Source organism: Ornithorhynchus anatinus, chromosome 5, assembly GCF_004115215.2.
Source record: "Ornithorhynchus anatinus isolate Pmale09 chromosome 5, mOrnAna1.pri.v4, whole genome shotgun sequence".
NCBI classification, from domain to species: Eukaryota; Metazoa; Chordata; class Mammalia; order Monotremata; family Ornithorhynchidae; genus Ornithorhynchus; species Ornithorhynchus anatinus.
This window is the reverse complement of record NC_041732.1, coordinates 68,172,683-68,196,385: the sequence shown is the minus strand read 5'-3', so window position 1 is coordinate 68,196,385 and position 23,703 is coordinate 68,172,683. Positions and strand designations below refer to the sequence as shown.

At 44.7% G+C, this 23,703-nt stretch overlaps 1 protein-coding gene across 3 annotated transcripts in view; it reads left to right on the top strand.

The window, feature by feature from the left end:
• Positions 1 to 21,514, top strand: part of UBE4B (ubiquitination factor E4B) — a 110,865-nt gene extending 89,351 nt beyond the window's left edge. For all 3 annotated transcript variants that reach the window (XM_029065064.1, XM_029065062.2, XM_029065061.2), the window contains 7 exons: positions 223 to 349; positions 1,525 to 1,669; positions 3,572 to 3,706; positions 4,509 to 4,700; positions 12,935 to 13,109; positions 14,005 to 14,151; positions 20,156 to 21,514. In XM_029065064.1, coding sequence (XP_028920897.1) covers positions 223 to 349; positions 1,525 to 1,669; positions 3,572 to 3,706; positions 4,509 to 4,700; positions 12,935 to 13,109; positions 14,005 to 14,151; positions 20,156 to 20,217 — 983 coding nt within the window. In that variant the 3' untranslated portion in view covers positions 20,218 to 21,514. The remainder of the gene's footprint in view (positions 1 to 222; positions 350 to 1,524; positions 1,670 to 3,571; positions 3,707 to 4,508; positions 4,701 to 12,934; positions 13,110 to 14,004; positions 14,152 to 20,155) is intronic.
• Positions 21,515 to 23,703: the final 2,189 nt, after the last annotated feature.

Sequence of the window (23,703 nt, the reverse complement as noted above, 5' to 3'; positions counted from 1 at the left end):
TCATATACAGAGCATCTGGCTTAGGAGCATAAATAAACAGGCAATTTCTCTGTCAACACAGAGCTTGATTTGGGGGCAATTTTAGCAGGTTTGTGATTTTTACAGACTTTTCCCACCCGGCTATATAATTGGGCCTTGGGGTCCACCAGGGAAGCCATCGTGATGAGAAGGGGAAAAAAGGTACAAATTATTTTTGACTGCACTGTTCCCTTTCCTCTACAGATGTTGAGCACACCGGAGCCACCAGCGAGTTCTACGACAAATTCACAATCCGCTATCACATTAGCACTATTTTCAAAAGCCTCTGGCAGAACATAGCCCACCACGGCACCTTTATGGAAGAATTCAAGTGAGTGTCAGACACCGGGATCACAGTTTGCCATCGTCAGAGCATCGGGGACTACAGCAGCTTGAAAACTTTCCCAGCCAAGCTCCTTTAGCGGGATTGTTTTTTTTCCCTTCTGGATGTTTAGTCCCTGTATTCTGTGTTTTGGATGTTGTGGCTAAATGTGAATCCGATAGTGGCAAAATTCAAATTGTGCATTGAGGTTGGAAAGACCAATACTAGGGATCAAGTTGGGCAGGATCTCAGATGAAATGCCTTGGTGGGAGTTACGTGAGTCGAGAGCCGGGGAACATGCTCTCGACTGCAGTGTGGTGACAGAGGTCTAGTCCTCTTTATTTGGAGGTTGTTCTTAACCATTGAAGTCCTAAATTAGGCCACAGAAATGAGCTACGAAACGTTCAGTGTACCTGCAGCGGAGCTGAAATCCCTACCTGCAGAGCAGGGAAGGGCTGGTGGAATTGGAGTTCTAACTTTTAATATGGCCTCTTTTGTTTCCATCTTAAACCCACCTATGCCTTGGTCTGCCTGGTTCATCCCCAGAATTCCCTTGAATGTTTAAATTCTGTCTCTGGTGGCTCCTCCCTCCGTCTAAAAATGAGCTTAAAAAGAGACACATCAAAATGCTGAACTATGAATGCATCCAATTTTTCAACGGCTCCAGAGAGACGTGATTTTTATCCTTCCGGCAGTTGGTCTTTAGCAGCCCTAATCGCCTTAAAGCATGGAACGTCTAATGACGGTTAACTCTGAACCAGTCATGCTGTCCTGCTGACAGGCTTGCTGCTTCGGCTAGGGATAGCGCTATTGATTTCTCCTGCCTTCCGTCGATGTGTGCTTGCATCTGGGATCTCTTCTTTTGTGTTTGCCTCGGCCCTTGGGGACCCCACCATCACATGACTTTAACTGTAAGGCACCAAACTTGAAGTGTCTCTCAGAAATTGGGAGAGCGCCCAGCAGGAATAATGTAACTCCTCTATGATCTCGACCATCCTGTTCATTAAGGAATTTGGGGAAAAGAGCATCAGAGAGAGGTTTAGAAGTCCCCGATCTACACGATTGGTACCGTAATAGCCGTGTGGTGATTGGCAGGGTTGGAGGGAGAGTTATCGCAAACCAGAGAGTCTGCTCTTGCCCTGGGCCTGTCTATAAAAACCAACGCACCTTGATTGCTTTTCCAGTTCTGGGAAGCAATTTGTTCGCTACATCAATATGCTGATAAACGACACCACGTTTTTGCTGGATGAGAGTCTGGAATCCCTGAAGCGGATCCATGAAGTCCAAGAAGAAATGAAAAACAAGGAACAGTGGGACCTGTTGCCCCGGGTGAGGATATGGGTTCACGGGATCCCGTAGCCTTTGTTGCAAATCTGACTTTGGGCAAAGAGCACAAGAGCTTCTGCTGGTGGCCTCGTCCTCTGGCCGCCTGGTCCTTGGTAATGTAAAACCGTGTCGGCGTGGGGAGAATTGTGGTGTAGTTGAGTTTGGGGTGAGAAATTTTTCAGATTTGTTGTAGGAAATTGACGTGGCTAGGGCTCAGAAACCTCTCATTGCGAACCCTGAAAAGTTTCCCTGCTTTGTTAAATTTTAAAAAGCTGCTTTGGAGAAGAGCTTTTATTTTCTGAGTGCATTGATTGAAACTTGGAAAGGGAGCTGGAAAATATAAGCTCCAAGATTGCATATCTTGGGTAGAAATTCGATGCCTGAAGCTGATCTAGAGATTTCGAAAGCACTTACTGCAGAAGCCGTAAGTACTCAAGGTACTGTGGAAGCTATTAAAAAGAGGAACCCAATTATCGATCTTAGCCTTCATAGTCGGATAATAATAGAATAGGGCTGCATTTTGTTAAGTTTCATTAGAAGCTTTGTTGGCAGAGCCTTAGTGTCTTTCACAAGGATAGCATCATCAGTTGTATATGAGTGCCTTTTGAGGGTGAAGCACTGTCCTAAGCACTTGGGAGAGTAAACAGAAACAGGACTCACGATCGTTGTCCTCCAAGAGTGCACCATTTATAAACTTGGTTAATGAACCAGTAAGCTGGAAATGTTGTACAAGTTTTAATTTGAAGACATTTACCCTCTGTAAGAGCTTGGAGACTCTATCAATCAGAACAAGGTCTAGAGTGGGTCGTAATAGGATACCCCAGTTATTTGCAAAATTGGAGATTCTAGTCTGTAAACTCGTCCCTCCTGACTGTAAGCTTGTTGTGAGTGGGGAATGAGCCTACCAACTCTGTTCTATTGTACTCTCCAAGTGCTTAGTACATTGCTCTGCTCAGAGTAAGCGCTCAATAAATATGATTGATAAGAGTGTCCCAGGTCATTTCAGAGGGAGATGGCTGTCTTATCTGGGATAACTTCCCAAAAATAGAGAATAACCAGCAAATTTAGTATTTAAGTGCCTACTTTGTGTCAAACACTGTTCTAAGTGCTGGGACAGATGCAAGCTAATTAGGTTGGACACAGTCCCTGTCCCACATGGGGCTCACAATCTGAGATGGAGAGAGAACAAGTACTGAAACCCCATTTTACAGTTGAGGAAACTGAGGCACATAGAAGTGAAGCGTCTGACCCAAGGCCACCCAGCAGTTAAGTGCAGAGTTGGGATTAGAACCCAGATCCTCTAACTCTCAAGCCCGGGCTCTTTCCACCAGGCCACACTGCTTGGGGTGGAGTGCCTTGCAATAACAGTGGTACTTGTTAAGCACTTACTATGTGCCAAACACTGTTCTAAGTGCTGGGGTAGATACAAGGTAATCAGGTTGGACGCAGTCCCTGTCCCACATAGGGCTCACACTCTTAATCCCCGTTTTACAGATGAAGTAACTGAGGCCCAGAGAAGTGAAGTGACTTGCCCAAGGTCACACAGCAGACAGGTGGAGCCGGAATTAGTACCTGTGACCTTCTGATTCCCAGGCCCATGCTCTATCCACTCTCTAAGCTGCCCTGCTTTTCCAAGCCACAGTCCTATATGTCATTCAGATGGTGACTCCCCTAAACTCCTTTTAGTAATGTCTTTGGAATAGCTTGGAAAGCGAAATCAAGTCCATAACATACTCCTTTTGGTGTTCCTTTCAGATTTCCTAGGGTTTTTTTGCCTTAGTTGGGGTGCTACTCTTCAGAGTGGTGTCCTTTTACTGCACCTTTGGGGATGTGTTCAGTTCACTGTGTCTAACAAATGGGCAGTTCTGGCCTTGGTGTTAAACAGCTCTTGTGCCTGTTTCCTAGGACCAGCAGCAGGCTCGTCAGTCTCAGCTGGCTCAGGACGAACGGGTGTCTCGCTCGTATCTCGCCTTGGCTACAGAAACCGTGGATATGTTTCATATCCTCACTAAGCAAGTCCAGAAGCCTTTCCTCAGACCCGTGAGTAGACTGTGTCTTAGCCTGATGGGTGCCTTTCCACAGCCCATGTGTACTTGAACTATTCCTGTAAATGTAGTTTAGGTTTCTCTTGGAAGAACCCAAAAGTCTCAGTTGTACTTTCTTTGAGACCTGAATTTCAAACACTCACGTTCTCTCAGGTTAAGAGGACAAGGCAGAGGAAAAGAAGTGTTCCTCTACTCAGCTGACAGACTTCTGCGATTACTTCCTGGGAAAAGCATTTGATTGTTTGTATTTAGGCTAATGGATTTATTGCCATGTATTGAGCAAAATTAATATAAATCCCTTCTGCCTTCAGAGGAAAGTGGCCATTTAAATAGGTAAATTACCTTGGAGTTTGCTCTGGTTGCCTTACCTGTGCGTACATTAGCTCCCAAGAACAGGGTTTCAAAGAAGACCTTAACTTGCTACCTTAACAGGTAACAAGCCCAGGTTCTAGATCTGAAGTTATGCCACAACTTTCAGAAATCCCCACATTTTGCCCACGACAAGCTTCTTCATTACCCAAGAGTCTGTTTGGAATATCAACAGATAGTGTAATTGCCTATGGCAGATGGAGATCCTCCGAGAGGCATTTACTCAGCCTGTCGTCCCTCCGTAGAGTATGAAGCGTGAGCTAACTGCTGTTGTGAGGGTGGGAGAGAGGGGAAGAGCCGGATGGGAAGAAGACTCTCACAGTGACCCTCATTTTTGGTAGCCCAGACGTCTTGCTTGGGGAAGGCGGGGGAGAGTCTCCTTGGTCCCCGTCTCTCAACGGTTTCTTCGTTTCCTTTTGATTCTCTAGGAACTTGGACCACGATTGGCTGCTATGCTGAACTTTAACCTTCAGCAACTATGTGGCCCCAAGTGCCGTGACCTAAAAGTTGAAAACCCTGAGAAATATGGGTTTGAACCAAAGAAGCTATTGGACCAACTGACTGATATTTACCTGCAGCTAGATTGTGCCCGTTTTGCTAAGGCAATTGCTGATGATCAGGTGAGTGCCAGAGGAAAAGGCAGTACCGTGCAGCCAAGCCCGATGGATGGAGACAGGTATCAAGTCAATACACAGCCCCACTACCGACTTGCCGGGTTTTCTTTGGCAAGTTGCTTTACCTTGTATTGTGTTTTTCCCTTTTTGAAAATGAAGGACTCTGAGGTTTATTCAATTGCTGCCAAAGGGCAGGAATGAATTTTAGTGTATAAATAAAAATGAACACTCAGCCAGCAGCATTCTCTCTATAGTAGGGTTCTGTGAAATTTTCCGAGTGAACCAAGGTGTCCTGGCTTCCAAGTTACTGTATTTTATTTTTTATGGTATTCGTTAAGTGCTTAGTATGTGTCTAACACTGTTCTAATTACTGGGGGTAGGTGCAGGTCATTTGGGTTGGACACTGACCCTGTCCCTCATGGTGCTCACGGTCTGTCGGAGGGAGAGTAGATATCCCCACTTTATAGTTGAGGAAACTGAAGCACAGACAAGTGCGGTAATGAGGTGCAGTACATGTAAACACGAGCTTTGGAGTCTTTTATTCTTTCATGCATCTCTTCAGTCACTTTTGTAGAGATGTAACTGGCAGACTAATGAAAGTTGAGTCACACAAAGAAAGCAGTTCATTGGTAAAGGAAATGGCCTAGAGCTTTGTTGGTGATGGTGCAGGGAAGTGCCCAGAGTCATACTACTCGATGGCTCGGCAGAGTGCTCATTGTGAGCACCTGCCAACTCTTTTGTACTCTCCCAAATGCTTATTACTGTGCCCTGCCCTTAGCAGGTGCTCGGTAAATATCACTGATTGATTGGTTAAGTTGAAAAAGAACATTCAGTTGGCGTTTATCTAAGATGCTGCATTTTGGATAAACCCCAAATGACAGAAAAGTCATACTATGAATGCCATGTGCATGCAGCATAGCTTCGTGGAAGGAGCACTGGCTTGGAAGCTAGAGGTCATGGGTTCTAATTCCGGCTCTGCCGCTTGTCAGCTGTGTGACCTTGGCGAGTTACTTAACTTCTCTGTGCCTGTTAGCTCATCTGTAAAATGGGGATGAAGACTGTGAGCCCTGTGTGGGACAACCTGATTACCTTGTATCTAGCCCAGGGCATAAAACAGTGCTTGGCGCATAGTAGGTGCTTAAGAAATGCCGTCATTATTATTATTACCTACAGCTATTTCTTCCATCTTGTTGTTGTATTCCATCCAGATGAATGCACATTGTTAGAAGGTTTCCTAATCTTGAAGTCACTTTATATCTAAAACTTGTAGTAAAAACACCCATTGTGGAAGGGCAGAGTATGTTCCCTAAACATTTGCAAGGTGCTCTAGGGGCTTCTTAAACCATATTTATAACACTAAAGGTGACAATTGAAGACTGCCAGGTCCCAAACTAGCATGGCATAGTGGATAGAGCTTGGACCTGGGAGTCAGAAGGTCCTGGGTTCTAATCCCAGCTCAGCCACTTGTCTGCTGTGTGACCTTGGGCAAATCAGTTCACTTCTCTGGGCCTTAGATACCACATCTCTAAAGTGGGGATTAAGACTGTGAGCCCCATATGGGACAGTTCTGTTTTGCTTTGCTGTCTGTCTCCCCCGTTTAGACTGTGAGCCCATTATTGGGCAGGGATTGTCTCTATCTGTTGCCGAATTGTACATTCCAAGCGCTTAGTACAGTGCTCTGCACATAGTAAGCGCTCAATAAATACTATTGAATGAATGAATGAGAGGGAATGTGTCCAACCCAGTTTGGTCTTATCCACCTCAGTGCTTAGAACAGTGCCTGGCACATAGTAAACACTTAACAAGTACCATAATTATTATTATTATTCCAGAGCCTAGCGCCTGGGCACTTAATGCCAGCAATTGATTGGTCTTGCTCCTTTTTTCCTTTATGTCAGGCTGAATGGGCAAGGTAGGAAAGAAATAAATAACAAGGAACTGCCACTGCATAGTTTGCCCAACCCAGCATGGAAAGAATGCTAATGCTTGAGACCACTCTCTCCCTCTAGACTATAAATTTGTTACGGACAGGGAACGTAGCCACTAATTCTGTTGGATTCTCCCAAGTGCTTAGTACAATGCTCTGTACATAGTAAGTGTTCAATAAATATCACTGATTGAGCGATATAAAACCAGTTGTCATATTTGTAAGCCACAGTTTGCTACGGCTGTGGGTCTTGGAAAAAGCTTGCTTAAACTCACCTGCCCTGGAATGAATGTGGAAAAGCAGCGTGGCCTAGTGGCTAGAGCATGGGCCTGGAAGTCGGAAGGATCTGTATTCTGATCCCAGTTCCACCACTTGCCTTGTGTGTGACCATGGGCAAGTAACTTCGCTTCTCCGTGCCTCAGTTACCTCACCTCAGACTGGGAGCCCCATGGACTGTGTACAACCTGATGAGCTTGTATCTACCCCAGGGTTTAGTACAGTCCCTGGCACGTAGTAAGCGCTCAACAAACCCCACAGTTATTATCATCATTATCATTACTGTTATAATTATCATTATTACGGTAAACACTAAACAAATACCCTAACAAAGAAATATGTGAGCACAGAGCAAAAGCTCTTGTCTTTGACTTTGACCATCAGGGCGAAGCACGTTCTCGAATTTTACCAACCTGAATAGTGGGAGTTGGTCTGTGACTGATATATATTGCATAGGGAGCTGCGTAACTCTCCAAGTAGAATCCTGTTCCTCCTGCAGTGTGCTGCAGCAAACTGGCTGGCGCCCAGCATGCTCATTGAAGTCCACTTGCTAATTCTTGCAGTCGAACTGCTGGATCAGAGGAGAAAAAAGGAAAGACACACTCCCCTCTCTCCTGACTTATTGTCCCAGAGATACCCAAACTGTCCCTGAGAGGAGAAGCCCTCAGCCGCTCTTGGCGTAATTTACTGTTGAAGCTGGCTTCGAACTAAAGCCCTTCTGAGACTCAGCATTATTTGCCTGGTTGAGGTTCTTAGGAGGAGGCTGTTGTCCTTGATTGAGGTATTCTCAGGTGGAAAATTTTCATTCTTCATCTCTGAGATAGTGTCAGCTAGTGGCCTTTAACAAAGTTTGGTCACTTCATCATGCCTTTCAAACGTGCCCATATCTCCCTTATCCTAAGAACACCCTCCCTTGACCCCATGGCACCCTCCAGTTATTGCCGTCTCCCTCCGACCCTCTCTTTCCAAACTCCTTAAGCGAGTTGTCTACACCTGCTGCCTCCACTCCCTCTCCTCCAATTCTCCTCTTTCCCCACCCTGCAGTCTGGCTTCAGCTACCTGGCTTCGCTGACACTGTCCTCTCCTGCTTCTCCTACTGTCCTCTGCCACTTGTCTATTGTATGACCTTGGGCTAGTCACTTCACTTCTTTGGGCCTCAGTTTCCTCAACTATAAAATGGGGATTCCATAACCCATCCTCCCTCCTTAGATTGTGAGCCTCATGTGGAACAGGAACTGTGTCTGACCAGATTAACTTGTATCTGTGCCATCGTTTAGAACAGTGCTTGACACACCCTAAGAGCTTAACAAATACCATAAAGAAAAAAACCCTCAGTTCTGGGTCTCTGACTTTTCTCCATTTATACCCACTCACATGGAGGACTCATTTGCTGTCATGACTTGAACCATCATTCTCTGTAGGTAATTCCCAGATTTACCTCTCCAGCCCTCACCTCTCTCCTGCAGTCTTTTTCCTTTTGTCTTCAGGACATTCTACTTGAATGTCATACTGAAATCTAAAACTTAACATTTCCAAAACCAAACTCCTTATCTTCTCACCCAAAACCTCTCGTCCCCCATCTTGTCCATCACGGAAGACAGCACCCCTATCCTTGTCTCTCAAGCCCTTATCCTTGGCGTTGTCTTCAAGTCATCTTTCTAATTAATCCTATGTATTCAGCCTTTCACCAGATCTTATTGCTTCTACTTTCACAACATCGCTAAAATCCACCCTTCTCCATCCAAACAGTTACTATGCCCTTTTCCAATCCCGCCTTTGTTACTGTGTCTACCGCCTTGCTGACCTCTCTGCCTCCAGTCTCTCCCCACTCCAGTCCATACTTCACTCTGCTGCCCAGGTCATTTTTTTGAAAAATATTCAATTCATGTCTCCCCACACCTTCAGTGGTTACACATCCAAGCAGCCCAGGACCTAGAACCCAGGTCCTTCCAACTCCCAGGTCTGTATTCTATCCACAGCCTAGTTCTAATCCCAGCTCTGCCACTTGCCTGCTTTGTGACCTTGGGAAGTCACTTAACTTCTGTAGCTCAGTTACCTCACCTGTAAAATGGGGATGAAGACTGTGAGCCCCATGTGGGAAATTGACTATGACAACCTGATTAGCTTGGATCTACCCCAGCGCTTACAACAGTGCTTTACACATAATAAGCTCTTAACAAATACCATCATTATTATTATTAACTCCTTAGCCATTAAAGCACTCAATCTGCTCACTCAATCCTACCTCACCTCACTAATCTCCTATTAGAGCCCACACACTTTGCTTCTCCAGCGCCAGCTTACTATGCCCCATCTCATCTGTCTTGCCACCTGCCCTTTTCCCACGTCCTCCCCTTTCATAAGCCATACTACCACACTCCCCCACCTTCAAAGCCTTATTAAACTTCTCTCCCCTCCAAGAGGTCTTCCCCAATTAAGCCCTCTTTTCCCTGGCTCCTTCTCCCTTTCATGCCATCTGTGCACTTGGATCTGTGGTCTTCGGATATTTGCTGTTCGCCTCACCCTCAAGTATACAGCACTTATGTACATGTCTTCAAATTGCATATTATAAATTATATTAATGTATGTCACCCCCTCCAAACTCTTAGTGGAAAGAGCACGGGCTTGGAAGTCAGAGGATGTGGGATCTAATTCTGCCTCCGCCACTTGTCTGCTGTGTGGCCTTGGGCAATTTACTTAACTTCTCTGTGTCTGTTACTTCATCTGTAAAAAGGGGATTAAAAGTGTGAGCTCCACGTGGGACAGCCTGATTACCCTGTGTCTACCCCAGCGCTTAGAACAGTGCTTAGCACATAGTAAGCTCTTGACAAATACCATAATTATTATTATTCTTCTTATTAATAAACTATAAGGTCATTATGTGCAGGGAGCATGTCTAACTATGTTGTACTCTCCCAAGCACTACAGTGCTTTGCACATAATGAGCACTCAAAAGATTGATAGGCTTCCTTCCTTCTAAGAACTATTTTTCTTTAATTGTGTTACTTTGGTATTCTTTTCTGAACACCCTCTTTTTTCTGAGCAGCTGTTTTATAGTGTTTTGACCAAAGCTGGAAACAATACTCCACTGTGGGTCTAACCAGAGCAGAGTTGAGTGGGAGTGGAGTTCTTGACCCCTGCGTGTCTCACTCCTACTGATAGAAACCAGTACCATACCGGTTTATTAAATGCCATACACTCCTCGTTTCCAATCAGCCGTTTATAACTCCCCCTAAGCTTTTCTGCTCTACGTGGATGTGGCCAGCCTTCTCTCTCTTGGTGTTTGGCAGGGGGGTTTGTCACTCCGTGTTCTACCTTGCACGTAAACCTGTTGAGTTTCCTCGGTTGGTAAAGCCATTTCCCCAAGTTATGATGGTCAGTTTCAATTTTCTAACTTTCGAACGTACTGTCAGTTCCATCCAAGTGGCTGTCCTCTGCATAGTCTCAGTTTACTTTATCTATAATAGTAAAATAAAATTAGATCCTGTATTAATCTTTGTGGGTTGCCGTGCATTAAATTCCTCTAAAATAAACATTGAGCCAGAGATGCAGCTAGATGGGGTCCACTGGGATAGGTGTCCTGGTGCTCACGGGCTCTTGTGGCTCTAGGGTCCTGGTCTCCTCCCCCTTCTCTTCCTCCGCCCCCCACCGTATTTCCGGGGTTTTTGTGCAGAACAAATCCTGGGGTTCTTTGTCTGCGGCTTGGAAAATATGGCTTAGTTCAGCCTCTGGTGAGCCTCTAACTTTAAGCCCTCCTGGGACGACAGCCTCCAGATGGCTCTAAACTCTTAAGCCCACCTTCCCTTTTTCCATCTTCCCAGTGTCTTTTTAGGAAGCAGTGCTCTGCAGGGAGGAACTCAGATCTGGAATTTTGTCCAGGTGTGTCCAGAGAAGTGATTCCACTGCTGACATGAGCCATGGATGATCACTCTCCAGAGGTGACTCTCAAGCCAGGGTGTACGCACTTTACAGCAACTAAGTTCTTATCTTCAAAACCTTCAGAAAAATTATACCTCCTCTGAGAGCTCTTCCCTGAAAAAGCACTCATTTACCCTACTCCCTCTCCCTTGTGCATCCCCCTTGCAGTTGGACTAGTACCCTTTAAACACATGATATTCACCCCACCTTCAGTCCCACAGTACTAATGTTCATATCTGTAGCCCATTTTAATGTTGGGCTTCCCCTCTATACTGTAAACTCCCTAAGGACAGGGAACGTGTCTACCAACTCCATTATATCGTACCCTCCCGAGTACATACAGTACTCTGCACACAGTAATTGCTCAATAAATACCATTGATTGATTGGTAGCTCGACAAGGTAAGCCAAGAGGGGAGAAATTAAGCTCCCTAAAGCCTATGAAAGTAAGTTTTTGTTTGATGTGGCGATGGATGGGAAACCATCGAAGGTTTTGGAAGAGGGGAGACATTGGAGTAAACTTTTGTTAAAAAAAAAATGACTCAGGCGGCCGAGTACGGACTGGAAGGGCAGAGAGGTCAACAAGGAGGCTTTTTCGGATTTTATTCTCTTCTTGATTCCTGCAAATTGGTCATTTGGGAGATTTTACTCTAGTATGGTCCCAGGTGTTGATATTTAGCTGTTGGGTTAATTCCTGATTTAAAATTTTCTCCTTTTAAAAATGCTCACAACATTTGCTCTATTGCAATTTTCAGAGACTTAGGTCACTCAGGAGATCTCAGAAATAATGGTTAATGGTTTGCAATAACATTATGGTATTTGTTATGTGCCTACTGTGTGTCAAGCATGTTCTCTGCTCTGGGATAGATACAAGTTATTCAGGTTGGGTTACACTCCTTGTTCCACCTGGAGCTCACAGTAGAAGGGAGAACAGGTATTCAGTCCCCATTTTGCAGTTGAGGAAGCTGAGGTCCAGAGAAGCTGTGACTTGTCCATCATCGCAGAGCAGGTGAGTGCAAGAGCCAGGATTAGAACCCAAATCCTCTGGCTCCCAGGCCCATGGTTTTTCCACAAAGCCGTGCTGCTTTTCCACCACTCAACTAATCATTAAGAACAGCAGAATGTATGGCAGCAGGCTCTACTGATTTGAATACCTTGGGGTTTTTTTTAGGTTTTCTTTAAGGATTTTTTTCCCTTAATCTAGAAATTAATCTGGAAATTAATTCCATAAATCAGTTCTTTAATATGGAAATCTTAAGATTTCCAACCTTCCATCTCAAATGCATCTTGGATCAGTTGTTCACGTCGGTTATCTTTTTAAAGAAAGTGAAAAAAGCATGTCCCCCTCTCTCCCCAAAACCATCTGTGCCCAGCTTTCCCTTTCTGTCTCTCTGGGCCCAGGATATTCCTTGGCCCTATCTCTTGCTCAGTGGAGCAAATAATATGGATCGAGTGTCTTGTGCTAGCTGAAGCTCCTTTTTGACTTTTGTGCCTCAAATCTTGTCCCTTCTTAATCTGGCTTGATTTATTTTTTTCTCTCCATTCCTTTTGGGTGGCCCAGCCTATTTCTGCTTTCTGAACCTTTCTATTCTCCCTCCTAATCTGTGTGGTGTTCTGCAATTAGCCAATTGGGCATTTTGTAAACTTTAACTGTCCTGAGTCCTGATACGGTATGTTTCTGGGCCTAAATGAACAGTCCAAAAACAGGTTTTCCCAGAATCTTTATCGCTCTGCCTCTCTTTCCATTAAATCTTTGCCCCTCCGAGATCCCTTCCAGTTCTGGAAGTATAAAAATCCTGGGTTAATTGTAAGTGGCAGTGGACAAACTCCTTTCAAGTACAAATGAAACTGTATAGCTTTGAAAATACAGTGGTAACCAAGTTCTCCCTCTTGACTGTAAGCTCATTATGGGCTTACATGTCTACCAACTCTGCGTTGCACCCTTCCGAGCGCTTAGTACAATGCTCTGCACACAGAAAGCACTGAGTAAAAACCATTGTTGATGATGATGATGATGTGGACTGGAATTCTCCCAGATCTTCAAGGCATTCCAAAAATGGGGCAGGCTGCCCTTGATTCATCATATTCACCCTCGCTTTTGTGGTACGCCTCTTTTCCAGAGATCCTACAGCAAAGAACTGTTTGAGGAAGTCATTTCCAAGATGCGGAAGGCAGGAATCAAGTCTACGATAGCGATCGAGAAGTTTAAATTGCTGGCGGAAAAGGTGGAAGAAATAGTAGCCAAGAATGCCCGGGCAGAAATTGATTACAGTGATGCTCCAGATGAATTCAGAGGTACACAAAATTATCGGGTTGGATGTTACATAAATGTCTGTATGGGTCTCTGTGATTGCCCTTGGGAATAGTGTTTAATGTCGCGGTTTCCGTTCTTGAAGTATGTGAGGATGTTCCACACTAAGCTTCCTGTGAAATGACAGGAGACCGCAGTGGCATGGGAAGAGAATTGGCAGAGGGTTTGGACTCCGGGGTGTGCGTTTCAGTGGCCAAGGGAGCTGAATCGAAGAGGAATTCTGAGAATTCCTCAATACGCTTACATTCGATTCTCAGATCATGAGAGTTTCCTCTGGGGAGGAAAACTCACATTCTTGTATGTGCACCTTGCCTGACCCCATGTGCGTGACAGTTTCTTCCAACATTTCCTTGTGCTCTGTCCAGATAGATGTGTGTTAATCGGGAAAGCGTTCCCTGATTCCCTACAAGTCCTCTAGCCAGTATGACCTGTGAAAACATGCATTTATGAGAGAACCGAGCGTACTGTCCTTCTGGTTTTCCACTAAGCCTTTGAGTGCCTGCCATTGTGTTTGTGTCCAGCTGCCCTTTTAAGTCTGTTTGAGGAGCAGCTGTCCAAAGGCTATTTTTCCTCCACAAAAGCAGTTCACAGAGCCTTAACCATGGCCGCCGTTTTCCCACAACCTTAGAGACTAGCTGGATCCATTTTAGAGTGCCTTTTCCTCCTACAGTTCAATTCCTCACTGCCTGGGAGAGGTTTCTTGGAGGGGGGTGTTTGGGGCAAGGAACGTGTCTGCCAACTCTGTTGTATTGGACTCTCCCCAGCACTTAGTACTGGGCTCTGCACATAATAAGCATTCAATAAATACCATTGATCGATGGTTTCTTTGAGCCGTTTTCCAGCCGATTGAATCCGTGGGTACTGGCTTTGTCTTTTCAGATCCGCTGATGGATACCCTGATGACTGACCCCGTGAGGCTGCCATCTGGCACCATCATGGACCGCTCAATCATTCTGCGACACCTACTGAACTCCCCTACCGATCCCTTCAATCGGCAGACGTTGACGGAGAGCATGCTCGAACCAGGTGCACTGGGCCACTGGGTGCGACGGAAGCGTGGTACTTGTTAGGAAATGTCCCTCTGGAATGGCATTGGGTTTCTAGAGCCTGATATGCTCATCTTATTTGGGAAGCAGCAGATCACTAGGAACTTAATTCATTTTCTCATTTCATTTTTTTCCCTCCCAATCCATCGGTTTGGATGAGCTTTCAGTAAGTGAATGCAGCGTCCTGGCGATTGAGGGGAAAATCCTGTGACGGCCCCCAGTAGGATCTGTGTTTGAGGAGCCTGTGGCACAAGAAAATAGCTCAGGGAAACCCAATAACCAGTAGGAGAAGCAGCATGGCACAGTGGGTCAGAAGGACTTGGGTTCTAATCCCGGCTCCGCCACTTGTCTGCCGTGGGACCTTGGGCAATTCGGTTCTCTGGGCCTCAACCCCATAACCTCATCGGAAATGCAGCGTGGCTCAGTGAAAGGAGCACGAGCTTGGGAGTCAGAGGTCATGGGTTTGATTCCTGGCTCTGCCACTTGTCAGCTGTTTGACTAAGGGCAAGTCACTTAACTTCTCTGTGCCTCAGTGACCTCATCTGTAAAATGGGGATTAAGACTGTGAGCCTCACGTGGGACAACCTGATTACCCTGTATCTACCCAGCGCTTAGAACAGTGCTCTGCACATAGTAAGCACCTAACAAATGCCAACATTATTATCTCATCTGCAAAAAGTGGAGATTAAGATTGTGAGCCCTATGTGGAACAGGGACTGTGTCCAACCTATCTTGTGTCTACCCCAGCGCTTAGTACACTGCCTGGCACATAGTAAGTGCTTAACAAATACCTTTTTTTTTTAAAAAAAAAAAAAAAAGGTCATTGCTTTGCATCCCCAGCTGTGACTCTGAGTGCTTCTTAGGTGGCTACCCTCTTGCGCTCCACAAGCCCTTTTACACCCCTGAGGCTAGCACATACATTGACTTTCTACAACCGGTTGGTATATTAGGAAATGAAAAATAACGCTTTATAATAATAATAATGATGGCATTTGTTAAGCGCTTACTATGTGCAAAGCACTGTTCTAAGCACTGGAGAGGATACAAGGTGATCAGGTTGTCCCACATAGGGCTCACAGGCTTAATTCCCGTTTTACAGATGAGGTAACTGAGGCACAGAGAAGTTAAATGACTTGCCTAGAGTCACACAGCTGACAAGCGGTTGAGCTGAGATTTGAATCCATGACCTCTGACCCCCTAGCCCGTGCTCTTTCCACTGAGCCACACTGCTTTTCTAATAGGGCTTTGAGAGTTAAGGCCTTAAGGAAAGGCACCAAGTCTAAAAGTCCAGAAATCTGGGTTTGAGACTTAGCTATGTCATTGGTCTTCTGTGGGATCTTGGGTAGCTTGCTCACCCTATTTTCTTGTGTTTCAAACTGGGAAAACAGTACTTGCTTCTAGGGATGGTGTGACGTCAAAATGAGAGAAAGTCGATGGGAAAATGCTTTGGAACATAAATTGATACTAATTTAAGATGGTATTCAGCCTGGGCATTAATGTGTAATAATAATGGTAATAATAATTATGGACCTTATTAAGCACTGACTATGGGGCAAGCACTGTTCTAAACACTGAGGTAGATGCAAGTTAATTAGGTTGGACATAGCCCCTGCCCCACGTGGGGCTCACAATCTAAATAGGAGGGAGTAGGATTCAATTCCCATTTTAAGAGTTGAGGTAACTGAGGTACTGACAAGTTGCGACTTGCCCAGAATAGCAGAGCAGACAGAAGATAGTCTGGGATTAGAACCCAGGCTCTCTGATTCCTAGTTCTGGGCTTTTTCCACTAGGTCATGTTTCTTCTCTAATCAATCGTATTAATTGAGTGCTTACTGTGTGAAGAGCACTGTACTAAGCACTTGGGAGAGTGCAGCTCTAATAACGCCAGCGTGTTTTTATTCATTTTCCTTTAAAGGTCTAGAAGCCAATTGGTTTCATTTACCTTATTCATCCCTTCCTGAGAAAATCCCAGTCACTAGGGCATGCTAGCATAATTAAGACTGAAAACTCCCCCTCTTCTCACTTTCTGGATCCTTGATTTCATGGATTCCATTCCAGTTGGGCTTCTTGCCCTTGCTTGAGAGAAGATCCTGTGTGAATCAGAGAGTGGAAGTCAGAAACTCATGACAGCTGTTACTAACTCTGTTATTGACTCACTGGGTGACACTAGGCTCACCACTCCATTTCTCAGTTCCTCAATTTGCACATCTGTTACATCTGGTTTAGGATATCGCCTTTAAGTAATCCTATATGTATGCCATGCTGAGTGTAATGGAATCCAAAGTGCCAAAGATGCTCTGGTGAGCTGAGTAAAAGGTTTTTTTAGAAAAAAAAGAGTATCAAATTGGAATTTCTCCTCCCACACAGACCTGCAAGCGAGAGGGATAATAGGTGAATCACCTTTGCAAAGTGTTTGCAGTTTGGCATCAAAGCTGGTGGTGGTGATGATTCAAGGGACGCTGCCAAACCCACGTATGGAGCAGTACGTGTTACGTTTTTGGATGATTGAAGAGGCACTGCGGTCTGAGTCTCTGATTCTCAACAGACTGCTCTCCCTGTTAAAGAAGGGTGTGCCAGAGAGGCTTCCATTTCAAGTCACGTGGGCTTGGCCTTTGGATTTTCTGATTAGCCGACAACGCTCTCTTCATTGACTGTTATCTTTACTGAGCGCTTACTGTGTGCCAAGCACCCTTGGAAGAGGACAATATAATAAACAGTCACGTTCCCTGCCCCAAATGAGTTTACAGTATAAAGGGGGAGACAGACATTAAAATAAATAATACAGATATGTACATAAGTGCTGTGGGGCTGGGAGGCGGGGATGAATGAAGGGAGCAAGGCAGGGTGACACAGAAGGGAGTAGATGAAGAGGAAAAGGAGGGCATCTCAGATGATTCCCTCCTCCAAGTTTAGGGAAGACAACAAAATGCAATGAACAGTAATCAGTCATTCAAACAGTGGTGTTTCTTGAGTGGTTGCTGTGTGCAGAGCACTACATTATACTGAGAAGCAGCATGGCGTAATGGATAGGGCATGGGCCTGTGAGTCGGAAGGTCATGGGTTCGAATCCTGGCTTGGCCATTTGTCTGCTGAGTGACCTCAGCAAGTCACTTCACTTCTCTGGGCCTCAGTTACCTCATCTGTAAAATGGGGATTGAGACTGAGGGCCCCACATGGGACAGGACTGTTTCCAACCTGTTTTGCTTGTATCGACCCCAGCGCTTAGTACAATGCATAGCACATAGTTAAGGATTTAACAAATACCATTATTATTATTACTAAGAGCTTGAAGGAGTACAGAACAACAATCGTTAGACACGTTTTTGCTTATGAAGATCTGACACTCCAGAGGCACTAGTAAAGGGGAAGATGGGGAAATTTCAGTAGCCCTGAAACCTTCATTAAACATCCATTGTCATTTAATCAATTGTATCTACTTAGTGCTTACCCTGTGCAGAGTACTGTACTAAGCACTTGGGAGAGTACAATAAAGCAATATAACAGCCTTGGTAAACACATTCCCTGGCCACAATTAACTTATGGTCTAGAGGGAGAGAGAAATGCAGATAAAGGTTGTGTACAGAGTGCTCAGGGGCAAATTACAAGTGCAATCAATCAATGGTATTTATTGAGCACTTTTTGTAGAGTACTGTTCTAAATGCTTGAGAGTACAGTACAACAGATTTAGACACTCTCTCTGACAAGAATGAGTTTACCGTCTAGAGGGGGAGACAGACGTTAATATAAAAAATAATGTCTAATAAATCATTTATAGATATGTACATAAGGGCTGTGGGGTTGGAGCAAATATCAAATGTCCAAAGGTCACAGATCCAAACGTGTAGACGTTGCAGAAGGGAAATGGGGCTTAGTCAGGGAAGGCCTCATGGAGAAGATGTGACCTTAATTGTACTTTGAAGGGGGATATTGTCGATTTGGTGTGTATGGATGGGGAGGGAGCTTCAGGCCAGGGAGAGGATGTGGGAAAGGAGTCGGCGGTGAGATAGACAAGATCAGGGCACAGTGAATAAGCCGAGCTAGAGGAGCAGAGTGTGTGGGCTGGGCCGTAGTAGGAGATTAGTGAGGAGAGAGACAATGGGGCAAGGTGATTGAATGCTTTAAAGCCGAGGGTAAGGAGTTTCTTTTTGATGTGGAGGTGGGCGGGCAGACGTGGAGGTTTTTGAGGATCAGGAAGCCGTGAACTGAACAGTTTTGTCAATCAGTGATCCATACAGCAGAGTGAAGTAAGGATTGGAGTGGGGAGAGACAGGCGACAGGTGCAGTAGTCAAAGAGGGATAGGATAACTGCGTGGCTCAGAATGGTAGCAGTTTGGCTGGAGAAGAAAGTGCGGATTTCAGCAGTGCTGTGAAGGTAGAACTAACAGGATTTGGAGACAGATTGAATATGTGTGTGGAATGAGAGAGATGAGTCGAGGACGATGCCAAACTTGTGAGATAGGGAGGATACTGGTGTCATCTACAGTGATGGGAAAGACAGGGGAGGGCAGGGTTTGAATGGGAAGATGAGTTCAGTTTGAGACGTATAATTTGAGGCGTCAGGACGTCCAAGTAGATAAATCTTGAAGACAGGAGGAAATGTGAGATTGTAGGAGAGATGAGAGAGGTCAGGACTGGACGTGTAGATTTGGGAATCGCCTGCCTAGAGATGGTAATTGAAGTGCAAGGGTGACACAGAAGGGAAAGGGAGTAGAGGAAATGAGGGTTTAGTTGGGGAAGGCCTGTTGGAGGAGGTGAGATTTTAACAGAACTTTGAAGATGGGGAGAGTGATGGTCTTTTGGATCTGAAGGGAGAGGGAGTGACAGGATGTGGGTGAGGGGTTGGCAGTGAGATAGACAAGACATTGTACTGGGCAAAGGACATGAAACAGTTCTTTGTTGTCATCCATTGTGTAATTCTATTTCCCACCCCGTACTGGCCCCGGTATATCTTCACATTTTCGATAGGTGGAGGCCTGGCCTCTTTTTGTGGTTTTTAATTTAAGTGCTGTAAGCTTATTGTGGGCAGGGAACAGGTCTGCTAATTCTGTTGTATTGAACTCTCCCAAGTGCTTAGTACAGTGCTCTGCACTTTGTAAGCACATAATCCCACTTATTGAGTGCTTCCTGTGTGCAGGACACTTCCGTGGCTCAGTGGAAAGAGCCCGGGCTTAGGAGTCAGAGGTTATGGGTTCTAATCCTGGCTCCGCCACTTGTGAGCTGTGTGAATTTGGGCAAGTCACTTAACTTCTCGGTGCCTCAGTTACCTCATCTGTAAATTGGGGATTAAGACTGTGAGCCTCATGTGGGACAACCTGATTACCTGGTATCTACCCTAGCGCTTAGAACAGTGCTTGGCATATAGTAAGCGCTTAACAAATACTAACATCATCATTGTCATCATCATTACTAAGCACTTGGGAGAGTACAGCACTATAATAGACCCATTCTCTTAATAAATACCATTGACTGATCGCCAGGCATTGTACGAAGCGCTGGGGTAGGTACAAGCTAATCAAACTGGATACAGTCCAAATCCCACATGGGGCACACAGTATTAAATATTTATATTAATGTTGGTCTTCCCGTCTAGACTCTAAGCTCATTGTGGGCCGGGAACAGGTCTACCAACTCTGTTATATTGTACTCTCCCAAGTGCTTATGATGCTCTGTGTACGATGTGTTCAATAAATACGAATGATTGATTAATCTCTATTTTCCCGGTGAGGTAACTCAGCCACAGAGAAGTTTAGTTACTGACTCGCCCAAGGATACCCAGCAGACAAGTGCCAGACCTGTGATTAGAACTCAGATCCTCCGACTCCTAGGCCCTTGCTCTTTCCAGAAGGCCATGCTGCTTCCCCTTTCTCAGCTGAATAGGGCTCAAGAGGCCTGCTCCTTAAGGAAAAATCCTCACGTTTCAAAGTCTTAATCTCTATCTCTCTCGCTCCTTCTCCCTCTCTCTCTTCCATATTTTCTTTTGTCAGTGCCAGAATTGAAGGAACAGATCCAGGCCTGGATGAGAGACAAACAAAACACTGACCACTAAGTCCTACCTAGCTGGAAATGGCCAAGGCCAGTGTGGAAAACAAACAACGTCGGTCCCAGGTGATGCTGATCAAATGTCGAAGGTGAAAAAAGCTGGCAAAAGTGTGCAGGGGATCCACCCACAGTGACTTACGTTAGAGATCTGGAAGGACATGAATGACAGGAAGAGCCTAATTCTTGTACATATATTTAAGTGATAAGGATGGTCAGTAGCTTGGGGGACAAATTAGGAGGTTGCTCGGGTTACATGTCTTTCAACATGTCATAATTCGGGGTTTTTATGGCTGAATTCTTTTAGCAACGACGAATGGATCTGGGCAGCATCCTTTCCAACTTTATTCTTTACAACCAGGTATCCGTTGATTTGATTGTGATTCGAACTTTGGACATTTTGCTGCTAAAGAAACTTTTTTCCCTTTTGCCTTCCCCGCTCCTGTCCCTCTCCCGTCGCCCCCACTTGCACTGCTGTTGTTTTTTTTTAAGTGATGCAAAAAAAAAAAAAAGAAAAGAAAATACATAACTCCTGCCCCTCCAAACACATATATTCTGTGAGATAACTGTGCCTGCAACAAAGTGTTAATCTTGGGATCGTATTTTTATATCATATTCACATATATGTTGTTTTTTTTAATTGGTGTTAGATGACATAAAAAAGCAAGATATTTTGAGAATTTGGATTTTAGTTTTGATTTTTTTTTCCTTTTGAGACATCCCTTTTTAATTTTTTTTTTAATCCTGTACTAAATGAATAGAAATGTGGTTGCTCTGGTACTTTTAACAAGCCCCGTAATCGGAATCTGAGAAGCCGCTGCAACATAAAAGGTGGAGAATATCAGGACTTTAATAACTTGTGGGGTGTTTTTTTCTAAGTGTACATTCTTTCCAAGCTGATGATCTACTGTGTGAAGTGACAGTTCTAAACCTTTCCAGTTTTGCCTCCAGGGGGAACAATCCACTCCTCTCTTGAGTCCGTGCGTTTGGGGCAGGGGACATTTTTCTGTTAAGTACTAGTTTGTATCCATGGCTTGGCCTTACCAAAGCAAAAGGGTGCAGGAAATGTAGACGTACATTTTTTTAAAAAATAAAGAAAAAAAAAACATTTTTGTATAACTGCCCCGAGTAAGATACTTGAATTCTTGAATTTCCTTTAGAAAAAAGGATTTGAAACCACAAAGTGTTTTAAAGAAATTAAGTCTGTAATTTTTTTCCTTTTCCTTTTTTTTTTCCTGCTGACAGTGTCCTTTGTTCAATTCCTGACTCTTGAACTACAATAAATGGTGATACACATTCACAAGGAATCTTCCTTGAGTCTCCTTTTTTCTTCTGGTGGGAAGGTGGGAGGAGTGGGAAGGGAACCGAGGTTAACTTTGCCGAGGAACAGTAACTTTGAAGTGATTAAAAGATTGAATATTGTTCAAAATAGGATTTGTCCATTTCATGCCCCCTGCTTTGATTGCATTGGACTTGTTCCTTCCACTGAAGGGGCGACTGAGCTTCAGGAGAGGCAACTAAGTCCCAAGAGACGTTCTGCTTTTCATTTAAGATTCTTTATGACTGAGCTTGTATTTTCATTGTCTGCTCATATTGTGTTTGCTTTCCATTTTTGAATCCTAATTTTGCGTGCTTCTAAGTCTCTTAAGCAGTGGTCTTGTTAGGTTTCAGAGGGCTTTGAATTCTGGTTTTGGCCAGAAGGGAGGAAAATCTAGAATCATAGGTGTTTTCCGGATTGGTTTGGAATAATCCAAGGAATTGATAGGATTAAAGTAACCTGTTTTGTTTGCCTTGGTTTATTGAGTAATATGTAGTGAGAAAAAATAATATGTTGTCTGTTTATTGTTATGGTATACTCTCCCAAGTGCATAGTGCAGTGCTTTGCACATAGTAAGTGCTCAATAAATACGATTGATTGAATGAATGAAATTGTTTCTAGGCTTTTGACTACACTATTCAAATACGTAGCGTATGGATTCTGCACAGCTGTTTATGGGTCGGGGGCCATCATTTGGATGTTCAGTTATTTGGAAATCATTGAATTTGGCTGTTTCATCCAACTTGGTGAAATAGGCCTAATTTCAGGATTTATGTTGGACAAGAAACCATCCACCGTTGATGGTGAATCTTTACCTCGTTAGCGAAGGAAGCCACCCTGGCCTTATGACCCTACTGGCAGAAACAGAGGTTTTCAGCTAGGAATTACCAGCATGAAAAGAACTGCTGTGGCAGTGAAGTGGCAGTGATATAGTAAGGGTGGGATCCTTATGATAGGGGAAGCCACTACATTAGGTTTTGCTACTGCCTAGCTGCTGCTTTTAGGAGCCAAGGCAAGAAATCCAGGGAGCTCAGCCAGAAACAGAGCAGCAGCACTTGGAGAAAGGGAGAAAACTGCTCTTGCCACTTATAGTAACCCCTCTTCCCACTGTCTGGAGTGTGTACTCTTTTTTTTTCATGGTATTTGTTAAATGCTTACTGTGCCGGACACTGTACTAAGCGGTGGGGTAGTTACAAGCTAATCAGATTGGCCTCGGTCCGTGTCCCACTTGCGGCTCGCAGTCATAATCCCCATTTTCCAGATGATATAAATCACTTAACTTCACTGTGCCTCAGTTACCTCATCTGTAAAATAGGGATGAAGACTGAGCTCCACGTGGGACAACCTGTTTACCGTGTATCTACCCCAGTGCTTAGAACAGTGTTAAGGGCACGTAGTAAGCCCTTAGCAAATGCCATCATTATTATTATTAATCAGGGAAAGGCTCTTGGAGGAGATGGCCCTTCAATAAGGCTTTGAAGGTAGGGAGAGTCATTGTTGGATATGAAGAGGGAGGATGTTCCGGGCCGGAGGCAGGATGTGGGCAAGAGGTGAGCAGAGAGGCGAGGTTGAGGTACAGTGTGTAGGTTGGCATTAGAGGAGCGCTGTGTGCAGCTAGGTGGGAGAGCAGCAAGGTAAGGGGAAGTGACTTGCACAAGGTCACACAGCAAATAAGCAGCGGAGCCAGGATTAGAACCCAGGTCCTTCTGACTCCTGGACCCGTGCTCTGTCCGATAGGCCATGCTGCTTCGCATCCTTCCGCCAGACTTTGGTGATTTGGCAGTAGTGAAGTGGTTTTTTTCCTTTCCATCATTCGCTTCTGCCCCATTCTCACACCTCCTGCTGCTCCTCGTCCAGTAAATATTCCTCTGTAGGTATTGGTAGTGGTATTTACTGAGCACCCACTATTTGAGTGCCTGGGAAAGAACATCAGAAGCACGGGACACATATAGCTGGGTGTGAAAGGTAACCAGAAGTAAGGTGGGGAGGGCACTTCATGTCAAACCTTGAGACAGCAAGGGGACTTTTTTTTAAAAAAAAAAAAAAGTCTGAAACCAGGAAATGATTGACAGCTGTACAGCAATCAATCAGTGGAATATATTGAGTGACTACTACTTACTGAGCAGCAATGGTAATAATTGTGGTGTATGTTAAGCGCTTACAGTGTGCCAGGCCCTG